Source organism: Perna viridis, chromosome 8, assembly GCF_037379345.1.
Source record: "Perna viridis isolate PV_CMFRI_1.1 ecotype Kerala chromosome 8, ASM3737934v1, whole genome shotgun sequence".
Taxonomy (NCBI): domain Eukaryota; kingdom Metazoa; phylum Mollusca; class Bivalvia; order Mytilida; family Mytilidae; genus Perna; species Perna viridis.
The window spans coordinates 45,339,151-45,352,166 of NC_142452.1; the positions used below are offsets into that span (position 1 = coordinate 45,339,151).

The 13,016-nt window shown below is 34.8% G+C and overlaps 1 protein-coding gene across 1 annotated transcript; it reads left to right on the forward strand.

Annotated features, from left to right (window-relative positions):
- Window positions 1-450: 450 nt before the first annotated feature.
- On the forward strand, window positions 451-4,595 carry LOC148610697 (transforming growth factor-beta-induced protein ig-h3-like). The gene is made up of 6 exons (XM_088541642.1): window positions 451-589; window positions 1,702-1,914; window positions 2,221-2,403; window positions 2,841-2,939; window positions 3,897-4,010; window positions 4,465-4,595. Exons 1-6 carry the CDS (start codon window positions 451-453, stop codon window positions 4,593-4,595), a joined length of 879 nt encoding a protein of 292 aa, XP_088397768.1.
- The last annotated feature ends 8,421 nt before the right edge of the window (window positions 4,596-13,016 follow it).

A 13,016-nucleotide genomic window follows, 5' to 3' on the forward strand; every position in this document is an offset into this window, starting at 1 on the left:
ATTAAAAGGCCAATATTTGATGATGTAATTTCCTAGGAAAATAGCTAAACAATTAAATATGAAATTTAACTACCTCAGGAAATTTTAAAGGGTGTAGTGGTCCATCTAATCAAGGAAAAACCAATTATATTCCCCACAGTTATATGTACCGGTAATAGAAGGGTAACCTTTGGGTCATATTGAGACCAACTGATGGCCAGTATTGTGTAAATAGAGATAAAACATGGCATTGTTTTACACGAGACACATGTTAACATTCCAAAGTTTCTATACTAATGTCTTCACCACGTGTATTAAAATATCTTCAAACCATGGACATGAAATATAACCACGTTTCTAATAGCAGAAATGCGTTTTCTCCACGTTTTCAAACCTTACATAAAAATCCAGTATAAATAAATGTGAATCAGTGACTACAAACACTCGTTTCCTGACTTAGTAATCCAGAAGATGTTCAAATATTTGGTTCTGCTCCTCGTTGTGGAGAAAGTTTTGTGTGGTAATGTAGTGGAGGTACTCCAAGCTGACGGAGAGAATAGACTAATTAATCTGGTTAAGGCTGCAGGATTAGCTGATGCTCTGCTCGGGGGTAAGTAGTTTATGATAGTAGTCTTGAGCAGTGCAATTCATCAATCAAATCAAGTTCATCTGATTAATAGAGTAAAGTGTTGCAATCTGATTTGTGATTTGTAGAGATATAAAAATTAACAATACTTTACAAACAATTAAGCATATAATCATAAAACCCTCTTTACTTTAACCCCACATTTTTTTGACACAGTCTAGTATCATAACCATAACCACTGTTTTGTATCTGTACTCTGTTTAAACGTATAACAAATGTATAATTAAAATTTACAAACGATATCAGACTAAGTTTACATTTTTACCGCCCCGTGCAAGTCCGGGTGTTAAAAGAATAGGCCTGCAGCAGCGCTAAGCTTGTCGTATAAGACGACTAAACAGTGCTAAAAAACCTAGCCGGGGCTAGGCGCTCTGCCCACGGAGCAACTGGGATGTGTGCTCCAGGTGGTTGAATGGGGTACCCCTGGCGTGTTACATGCTGGGGTTGTCAGGCTATAATACGGAAAACCTGACCGCAAACCATAGTGGTGCACCGTGTTGGGAAAGATGCCACGTTCCTCGCACGTTAAAGAACCCTGCTGTGGTATTCGATAGGAGTAAGAACCTTTGCGCTCCGCCACAGGAGGCTAAATTGCCCGACCTTACCCATCCCCCTTTTCCAGTGGCAATCAAAATTTGTCGACCCTATTGTCCTTGTGTCCCATCCTTTTTTTTTTCATTTCATGTTCATTTTATCATCCATTTCATGTTCATCGTCTGAATATAGCTGAAATATTGCTGCTCGGACGTTAAACCCCAACAAACAAACAAACAAACAAACATTTTTACCACTACTTTGTAGCTGTTGTTGGTAAACCAAATTTAAGTGACAACCCAATATTTCACATCGTTCGTTTCTTTTAAATGACAAGTTATGAGACAGATGACTTTAGATTAGGTCTAAATTGGAGAATCATGATCATATACATTCTGTTTTTCATTTTGTCTATGTATTTATTGTTTGCTTTAGTTTGTTGACAGTTGGGTCGTTACATAATCCATCGAACAATTTGGCACTAAAACCGACCTTTCACATTATATATATATCCACATTGCATATTCAGGAATTCGTTTCAGGAAACTTTACTATTTTCGCGCCAACGGATGCTGCATTTGGTGCTCTTGGAACTGATGCTGAATTGACCAAAGACACAGCTAAACTAGCAGAACTTCTGAAATACCATGTAGTTGCTGGTAGTATTCCTAGCTCGGCTGCCAAAAATGAACTCGAGCTGGGTACTTTGGCAGGAACGAAACTTAGATTCAATATTTACCATCATAATCAAGTAAGTTAGATGCATATGCATGTACATGTAATTGGGCAACATTTATTTCTAAATAGTAGTAACGATTATAAGATTTTATTTGGATGTCTCTCACACTTGTCATAATACACAAATATGAACCTGAAGCTAGGGAAGTTGGGCCATCTCAAGTTCTTTCCCTGGTTACTTTGTAGAACAAGTTAGAAAACGTTTTGAACTCAAGTGGAGTGCAACAAAAAGTTTAAACTTATTTGTTCTTGTAAGACTAATTTTCTTTCTTAAATGATCCACGGTTATCATTTGCTTTATTTTACCCAATAGCAAAATACAGTAACAGTTGAAGGGTCAAAGGTCGTCAAGTTCGACCTGAAGGCTTCAAATGGAATGATCCATGTTATTAACAAGGTCATGACCCCACCAACCGGAAGTATTGTTGACATTGTAGCTGGCAACAAAGACTTTAGTACATTGTTAGCTCAAGTTCAGTCTGCATCACTTGCAAGTGCTTTACAGGGTAAGTTTAATGCAAGTACATGTACATAACATGTACTTGGCGTACTTTACATTATTAGAAAACGGCTATAAGATAACAAGAAAAATCGGGATATTTGAAAATTGAATAGGACTACAATAAAAAATATCCAAACCTAATTTAAAAATAAAACAAAATTGGAGGATAAAATATAAAATTTTCAGCCACTTCTCACCCATTCCAATCAGTAAATCATATATACTTATTTTTACTTGTACCAATTGTTGTTGTAATAACTTGTACATTGCGACCAAATTGGTACTGATTGAAAAGTACAAGCGCGTATAATTTATCTCAGGTTTTACGAACTTCTACCAAAGATCAAGAAATATGATGGGCAGTGTTAATACAAATAGCAATTTATACATTGATCGTTATTTACACAGTTGTAACAATTAAATGATTTTCTTTTTGTGCAGGTAATAACTTGACGGTGTTTGCACCAACCAATGCAGCTTTTGCTAAACTTGGATCAAATATCATAAGCAAAATAACAAGCAACAAGGGGATGTTGACAGGTAAGTTCATTTTCGTTGTTGTCTGTTGCTTTCATTTTGCTTATATCATTCTTTAGATATTGACTTTCTTTTAAAACTTACGAATTTGAACCTTATAGCACCTGCAAGTGTTTTCATCCTTTTTACAAATTATATTTTGTTTAATTTTGTATGCTTTTTGTTTGGCTTTTGTTCGTTTCAATTTTTTTATTCACTGTTCTTAATGTCAGACGCTCATTTGTAAAAAAAAATCACAATATATTCCATTACACAGATTTTTTAAAAGATTTGTAATTGCTTCTGCTTATACTGATATTAATCAAATTTCTGTCGCTTCAAATATTTTTCTTCAACGAGATCCTCCCGATTTTAGATTATTCTCCTTAACCACACTGATTCCTATTTTAAGTTCTCCTTTACCACGCTATTCCCCATTTCAACTATTTTTCTCTACCAAACTGATTCCAGTTTTAGTGGGTAGGCCAAACCACAAAATTTGTTTCCCAACGAAAAGGTGATTTCCATTGATGTGTATATTAAACATCTCAATACAACGAATTCATGAATCAACAAACAGGTGTTTCTTCCTTAATTGGTACCCACGAATTAAAGTGGCTTCACAGTATTCAATTTTACCACCTTGTTTCCCATTTTAGATGTTCACCGTTACCATGCTGTTCACTATTTACATTATTTTTTTACCACGTTGTTCCCCATTTGAAGTCGTTTCCAATTTCAATTATTCCCCATTACAATATTTTGTTCCCCATTCCAATTATTTTTCTTTAACACGTTGTTCTCCATTTTAGATAGTCTCCTTTACTAAGTTGTTTTTCATTTAAAATATCATCTTTTGCCATATTTTCATCATTTCAGAAATTCCCCTTTTCCATGTTGGTTTACATTTAAGATATCCCTTTTTCCCATATCGTTAATCATTTCAGATATTCCTCTTTACCACGTTGTTTTCCATTTCAGATATTCTCCTTTACCACGTTGTTCCTCATACAGAATACTCAGAAGGACTCTGGAACAGAGAACCCCTCAGAACACTTGATAAACACCATGACAGAATTCGAATCCACGTCACAAGTAAGATCACTTTGGCGTTACTTGATGGTTTAAGGCGTAAAAGGAAAAGCATATGCATCTGAATAAATATTGGCAAAAATTATCAAAACCTTAAATTAGAAAGAAAAGTGTATATGTCGGTGCAAAAATCAGCATCGAACCCTGTTTGTTTATTTAGTATGTAATAATCTACAAATAATAATTCTACAGTACTTTTTAAGGATCATATAACGAAGCCGCTTGTTTCTACAAACCATTTATTTACATTCGACGTATATTTTGAATGCCTAAGAATCCCAGAAATATCGGAAAATACGCATAAAACACTTTTCAAAAAAGGACGGAAATTCGCGCGCACACTGAACTGGTTTCCTAATTCCCTCAAAGAATGTCAAATCGTTGAAACAATTCTAATCCCCCAAAATATTTATCAACCAATATTTTAATCTTTATGCTCCCTTATTTTGTTTTTTAGACAAGGGAGTTGCTGTGAACGCTGCTCACGTTACTCAAGCAGACATACCTGCCACTAATGGAGTTGTTCATGTGATTGATTCTGTGCTGGTTCCAAGCAGATATCGTCTTTCCTTAGGATTCGGAAAATAAACATGCTAAGAGCTTTTATGTACAAATGTAAATAGACATATTGAATGTAAATTTTGTAAAAAAGGGAAAATTATAAAAGTGCAATGTTAGTATTGAAGACAATCGTTATTATTTATGTGAATAAAATGTGTTAAAGTACAATGTTTTTTAAATTCGTTTTTCAAACGTAAGGTAAAGGGAGAAAACTCAGTTTCTTTTACATGAATTTGATATCACTTTATAATAGCAATGTAACAGAAAGTGGTGGTGATGTTTTGTGATGGAACCTATATGACACGCCTCATAATAGAGATCAATCTTAACAATATAATGAATATTTTGTGTTAAAATATTTTTCGAAAAATGAAGATACTGTACTAAGATTTTGCTTTTATTATACGAAAATGAACTTATAAGAGACTGCTAAAAGGTCTAAAAAACAAAACAAACAAATCCCGTTTTGTATCGTACATTTTGTACTAAGGCTGTTTCACGCAATCTGTAATTTCTTAACTTTAAATGTATTCGTAAAAAACACACGATTAAGTCTTGTAACTAGTTCAGTATGCATGGCAATGTTAGGATCAGACAGGACCACATTTGTAGGGAAATTCTTACATCGTCATGGTTCACCGGAGCTAATTAATACCTCCATCAGTGTCGGTGGATGATATATTAGCAATTTATGCTGTAGATTTCCGTCATTGCAATTTGTGATACTGACTAAAAGCCAAAAGACATGGGAATTATCTTTGGGCTAATACATTATGAGGATGGTTCTCAAACATCTTCTTGTCTGAAGTTTCTTAATGGAAACCATATTACACGTAAGTTTTGTTTTGTCTGGTACCTCTATTAATCTTTTTTTCTACTAGAGACTTCTTTTGTGTTGCTAATATAGTCTGAATATGCATTGACTAGTACAATGTATTCTCTGGGCTTGCGTGCAATGTTACCCTTTGTCGACTGGCTTTTATCGGCGGAGACTCATGGAATATATTTTTTCTAACAACAATTGAAGTGCAGGAAAATGGTCATCGACCCCTGACCCCCTGTCGTAATGCCACCTCACCAAGGTAGGCGCGATCCTAATGATTTGTTTTGAGTACACATCATTTAGGCATAGCTACGCTCCTGTTCGTACACCGCTTTGCGGTTCATGAAGCGGAAACTGTCAAAAAATTAGTTTCGCGTATAATTTGGTCAAATAATTAAAATTCGTTATTTTACCAAATGTAGTTTTTATGTCAAAATATATTTTATTATTTCATAACATAAAAAGTATTTTTCTACTGTAAATATCGCACAGACTACGTAAATACACAGGACGCTATGTAAAAATGGTGTGATGTAGACTAAGTAATCAATACGCTATATTAAATCATGGTTCTTTCATTATTTCAACACTGGACAAGAACATTTTCAAAAGCAGTGTACCTTAAGTGATATAAAACAAATGTGTGTATTATATAACATACTTTACATTAATGTTTTACTTACTTTAAGAGTCTGAACACCAATTTGATATATAATGACTTGTATTGTTTTAGACATTCCTAAAATTGTCATCAGATGGTTCAAATTTTGGTCCCAAGAGATGGCTTAAGACATTCCTTTCGAAAGTTTCATTAAACAGGCCTCATATACAAGTAAAAGAGATTCCGAATGTACTTTTAAAATTTGTGCACTTTAAACGGCATTATGCAGGTTAATAATTAATTTGTATACTTTGAATATACATGTGTGGGTACATAACTGTTGTCGTCAGATTCTTTCTATGTCTATTTTGAATAAACTAAATGTAAATGGCCTTTAAAAAGTAATGAGTTCATTTTCATGGTAAAATCTCATATTTTGTAAGTTATATGGATGGTATATAGTGGTAGTACAGTAGCTTTCTATTGGATTCGGGAATTTCAATTTAAGTCTACAATAGGATAAAACCAGAATTAAAGGAATCTTAAACCGGGACCTGTGGTATAAATATATGTGGGCGGAGCTAACGTTTGAATTCTTCAATATTTTGACTACGGTTATATCAAAGAGCATTAACTAACGATAATCTTTTCTGTGACTTTTTTTGTAAATAGATAATGGTCTGCCATGTTCAATTGGTGTATCTGGGTACTACTAATTGCAATAGTTTTCCTTTCCTCGTTTGTCTACCCCGGACTTGACCTTTTAGGAGCAACTCGGCGGGTGTTTCTAGAAAAGCAGAGGACTTACCCTAACGGTGCACCTGGTCCATACTCCCAATTTTTAGTAGAGTCCGAGTTGCTCATTTGCTTTTGTTACTTTGTATGTATGATTTTAGTTACTTTATGTTCTTTGTTGTTTATGTCTGTTTTCCATGTCTGGTCTTTGTCTCTGGATTGCATTCTTTAGTTTACCGCTATAACCTTGGTTTCCTTGATTACTCTTGCAAAACCAGGAATATATACTCAAAATTAGCTCAAAAACATAAAAAGTTGACGATCCATTTCAAATTTTGAAGTCTGTGACCCTGCGGTCATGAAATTCACGTGGATGCTGTACTGATAAATATAAATAATACCACGTGGAATAGTAGGCAGTAAATAATCGAACTTACCATTTCAAGAAGCAAGCAAAAAGACATAATTATATCCACAGAAAGTACATACTCCAATAATTTTGTTTCATATGCACAAGGAATTTATGTTTCACAATTTTTTTCGCCAGCATAAATTAGTTTATGTTAATACGGGGCACAAATCAAGACTACGTATAAAAGCTACTATGGCCCATGTAAGGAACACTGGGAGGATTCGAATATATTTCACGAACAGCCTCTAAAACACAATGGGGCATCATGTCCCTCATCTCTCCGTAGCTAATCAATGACTCGTCAAGATTCCTGTCATGTCGAAGCAAACGTTGTTTTTTTTTCATTTGGTAACTTCGTCATTCAAACCACCATGACGTTGCATCAGTGTCATGGCCAAAACTTTCTATATTTGGTTTTTCGTATTGTTCGGTTCCGCATGTGCGGACGGACTGGAATCACTGGTAACCACGATTGTCTGTTATGTATTACACAAGGATAAAAAAAAAACAATGCAAACACTCAGTTGGTGAAGTACTTGTACTTATAGTTGTGCTTTCGTGGTCTTCTTCAACATTAGTAGGTGCTTCATTTTTCAAGTCATTGTCTTGCACCCCCAATGGAACTAACACGTGTGTTTACCCGTCCCGACTGTGTATTTGTCAACAGGTCAAAAGATGTCATTACACGAGGGATTGGCGTGTCACCACAGTCGTTTGTTCTCTCATCAGAATTTGGTGTAGATTCATCGGTATTTTGTTCCCATTTATTATTTAGAACTTCTAAACTCCAACCATGAAAATTGTAAATTCCTTCAACAGTATCCCATTGATCTTTTGTTACGTTTATTGTGACTTCTCGTTTTTCTTCCATTGAAACAATAAATATCGTGATTACGCGCGCTTTTCGTTTGAACCTTTATGATATTGGTGTTGTGGAATTTAGGTAACATGAGTATTGGGTGACTTCGTTGTTTTAATCTATGGTATTTTGTTTTATTTGGAAACAAAAAGAACTATACTTCCAATGCCTGAAACTATGATCTTTGTATATTTCGCCGAGGAAATCTCAGGAGTTTTTCATTTATAAAATAAAAGTAATGAAACGTATTTTGTTTTAATTTGGCGGCAATGCATGACAATGCACTATTGACCTTATTCTTATAATAGTATATTCCATAGATATAGAGTCATGAACTTTGAGGAATTATTCTATATTTGAAAATGTAACGGGACATAGGTTAAAAACATATTTGACAAATTTATTCGAAGATTTTTCGATTTACACACAGCTCACTGAAATCACACAATATATGTAATAACACAAACATTTTCGAACTAAATAAAAATTGCTCAAATTTAAAAAAATATAACTCTTGTAATAGATGCGTCCTACATTGAAACTTGAACTTGAAAGCGCAATTTTCATTTTCAAATACCGCAAACATAGTATAAGTAACGCAATGGAGAGAATAAGAGATGAAAATCGTCGTGAGATTGGAAGAAAAAAGAGAAAATCAGACAGTGGAGAACAAATGAGAGTTAGGAATGAAAAAAGAAAGTTACAAGAGGTCTTGCCTGTCGTCGGACCTTACGATTCTATGTACAAACGGAAGAGTCTAAAATTCACCTTTTAAATAAAATTGATCGCGCAAAATTGGTGACAAAGTCTCTAGAGTAACTAAGGCGCAGGTTCGGTTCTGACGAGTGTGTTCGATGTCTTCCTGAAACACCATGGACATAAGGATAGCAACCAATCTTCATATACTGCCACAAATGAAACCGAAATTTTTCCACAATACTTACTATCTTCGGAAGATCAATGCAATGAATCTATCTACCTTACAACTGAATCCGCTATTCAAAACCTGTCAGCCGGTATCCAAGGACATTGTAGACAGTGCACCAAATTTGTAGATGTAAAAAGTGTTGAATAGTATGGACACATCGGTAAAATTTCACTTCTTTGTAAGGACGAACATGTTTTTAGAATTGATACATCTCGTCTGCCCGTTGGGAAATTCATTGCCAACTTAAGGGTGATGCAAGGGGACTTCACTTCTGGCTTCCGTTATTTGCAATATGAACATTTCGCAAAAGCCGTAGGTATCGGGTGTCTCTCAGATTCATTCTTTAACGAGCTCCAAGGAATTTATTGCGAAAAAAACTGAGGAAATTGCGGAAGAGTATATCCGTGATGCAAGTGAAAATGAAACTGTCGTAACAGTTTTAGAATGCCAAGAAAATGACAAGAATTATTACGGTATTACAATAATTTCGGATGCTCGACATGGGTGGAGAAGAAATGCCCGTCACTCCGACGTGATTGCACTAGGAATGAAAACCCATGAAGTTGTTGGCTCCGTTGTTGTGACAAAAAATTACGACAACATCAGTCAGAGGCATGAAATGTTGGTGTTAGAAAACTTTACGAACATTTTGAGGAATGTGATGTGAATGTGAATATACACGGTCATGATAGGAACATGGTTGTTAATAAGTATTTAAAGTGTGAACAACCCCTTGTGACAAATGCCAACGATACATGGCATGTTACAAAAGGGATGAATAGGGAAGTTAAAAAAGTGTGCGATGGTCCTCAGAGGTATCATTGTGTACAGTTGCATGAATAATTAAGTGATAAGGCAGCGTCTATAAAAACGCACTGTAACTATGCAATGAAAAACTGTGATGGATCTGCCGAGAAACTTAAGTTTTTATTGGACAACATTGTTTTCCATTACCAGGATATCCATTCATATTGTTCATCGTCATCCCGATGTCAAAATGAAAGTTCGTATACGTTTAGCAAAACCCTTCTGACGGATCCAGTCCCAATTAAGTTGTTAAAAAGAGCAATTCACAATTTGTAACTTTACAAGACTCCACGGGATTACGTAGAATGCATTGATACTCACTATGTAGAGTCTTTTAATAATGCACGTATAATATTTCACGACAAGCGTATAGTTTTTGGTGACGCAGAATACAAGCGACGAACACAAATGGCTATACTGGACTGGAACGAGAACAGCGACAGAAAATGTACGTCAGTTTCACTAGTTGAATATCCGCGCCATCCACGTCGTCGGACTGAGAAACGTGTGTTAAGGCGTAAAACCCAAGATTACACTAAAGATATTTGGAACCTGATTACGGAACATTTGTACAGTCGAAATTAATGTTCGTTCGTCTGCTGAAGTGCATTTTAAAGCCTTACTGGAATCGGAACGCAATTAAATTCAAATCACGTCAATAAACACGCAGTTTAATGACTTTAACGACTTATGTATAATTATATTGGAAATATCGTCGTGTATTTTTTCTTCTTCTTGGAATGTTCTTGTATTAATGAAACACGCGGAAAAAATTGATACGACTCTGCTTAATTTTACGAGAATTGCACGGCATTCGAATTATGATCACTCATATCATTCAATAATTGAAAGTAAGTCAATTGCCTTATTATTCATGTCTTTAAAATAATATGATCAATTTAACCATGCGCCTTTTGTTGTTGTTCATGACAGGATTTGTTTTGATTCTATTTATACACACAGAATAATCGTTATCACCTGATAAGCTCCGCCCACATTTTATGTCGGTAGGCACTACCGCTAATGCCGGTTTAAAATGTTAATCAAAAAGAACAAAATTCCGGTATAACTAGACAGAGGAAAAAGACACACAACAAAGAACACGAAATAACGTAAATGACAAACACTTAGAAACAAATGAGCATCCGGGACTCCACTAAAAACTGGATTAGGTGTACTGGAATGGTAAACATCCTCGGCTTTTCTAGAAATACATGTCGAATTGCCCATAAAATGTTATGTCTAAAATCTAAAAGAAATCTAAAGCAACTGGTCAAGAAATGAAAATAGACTTTTTTAACCTCTCAGCGAATCTGTCAGCAGAGTCATCCGCAGAACTGTAAGTGTCACAAAATAATTTAAAACGCGGCTCTTCTAACACTTCTATCAGACCAGCTCCTAAATTGTTCTGATAAGGTCAGACCGTGGTGTTTGACATGTATTTCATTACTATTTTATATGCCATTTTTCAAACAGTGCGATAACGAAACAAGCTAATGAGCGACCTACAGTGAGCAAAAATGCACAAAAAGATTCTTATTGTTAGATTTGTGTTGGTACTCTAGTGTAGAAATCACATCACCCCATCACATCACATCACATCACATCAAATCACATAACATCACAACACATCACATCACATCAGATAACATCACACCACACTACATTACACCAGATCACATTGCACCACACCACATCATATCACATCACTTCACAGCACATCACATCCAAACACATCACGTCATTCCACACCACATCAGATCATTTTACACCACACCACATCAGATCACATCACATCACATCACATTTTATATGACGTCACATCAAATCACACCACATCGCATTACATTACGCATTTTTACTGTTTCGAATTTACTGTTAAACCTAGTTTAGCCTCAGTGATGAACTGTAATTATTATTATTTTAGTAGATGATTGCATAGGTATAGTTATTTTACTTTTGTCTTGTACATCTTGTTCATTACAAATAAACATTTTAAACTAATCTTGTATTACATGAAATAATTACGAGGTCACCGCTTATGGTAATTAACTCGTGTAATCGTGCGAGAGGCATCTGACTTTCCTTCCTTTATTTCGTGTGATCGCGTGAGAGGCTCTTATCTGACTCTCAAAAAAACAAAAAAAGAGATAAGAAATCAACAAAACAAGAATAAAATTTCACAAACCAAGGAAAAAAATTAACAGAAACAAGAAAACACAATGAAACATATTTTTCTACTTGCATCTGTAGAATTATTTTGTCAATTTTTGCTTAAAATTTGTGAATGTTGTTTAAAGGCCTTGATAAATTTGTCTTCAGTTATCATATAAAAGATATCAAAAGAATGTAAATCTTCCTAGAGATCTATATACACAAAAGTTCAAAATAGATTTATGACGGTGCTCTAATATACATATTAAAAACTGATCACAGAGTTTGTAAATAATCGATCACATATGACATATAATTCGCCTAAAACAAGTGTAGGTAAAAACGTATTTATATATAATAACAAAGTGCTTGTATTTTATGGGTGTTTCAGTTTTTAGTAGCGTCCGAGTTGCACATTTGCTTTTGTTACTTTGTGTGTATGATTTTATGATGTTCTTTGTTGTGTATGTTTGTTTTCCATGTCTGGTCTTTGTCCTTGGATTACATTCTTTTGATTACCGTTATAATCTTGGTTCCCTTAATTACTCTTCCATGTCTGGTCTTTGTCCCTGGATTACATTCTTTTGATTACCGCTTTAATCTTGGTTCCCTTTATTACTCTTCCATGTCTGGTCTTTGTCCCTGGATTACATTCTTTTAATTACCGCAATAACCTTGGTTCCCTTGATTGCTCTTTCAACATATTTTTTTTTCAAGTTGCTATGTACAGCTTCGCTTTAAAATTCTGCCGCTTGACACAATACTCCTCAATTAAATCGATAAGACTCAAAAGCAACAAGAAAATAATTATAGTAAAACCTGTCTTAACCGGACACTGAATAATCCGAAACATGTCTAAACCGAACACAGAATAATCGTAAACCTGTCTAAATCAAACAGAGAATCCTAAACCTGTCTAAACCGTACACAGAATAATTCTAAACCTGTCTAAACCGGACACTGAACAATCTGAAACCTGTCTAAACTGGTCATTGAATAATCCGAAACCTGCCTAAACCAGACACTTAATAATCATAAACCTGTCTAAACCGGATACTGAATAATCCGACACCTGTCTAAACTGAACACAGAATAATATTAATTTTATCTAAACCGGATACTTATTAAT

Bases quoted from the DNA above. Each gene is read 5' to 3' on its own strand.
- LOC148610697 (XM_088541642.1), top strand. From the start codon at position 451: ATGTTCAAATATTTGGTTCTGCTCCTCGTTGTGGAGAAAGTTTTGTGT. The intron at 1,915-2,220 runs GTTAGATGCATA...AGCAAAATACAG, and splicing joins TTACCATCATAATCAAGTAA to TAACAGTTGAAGGGTCAAAG. The intron at 2,404-2,840 runs GTAAGTTTAATG...CTTTTTGTGCAG, and splicing joins ACTTGCAAGTGCTTTACAGG to GTAATAACTTGACGGTGTTT.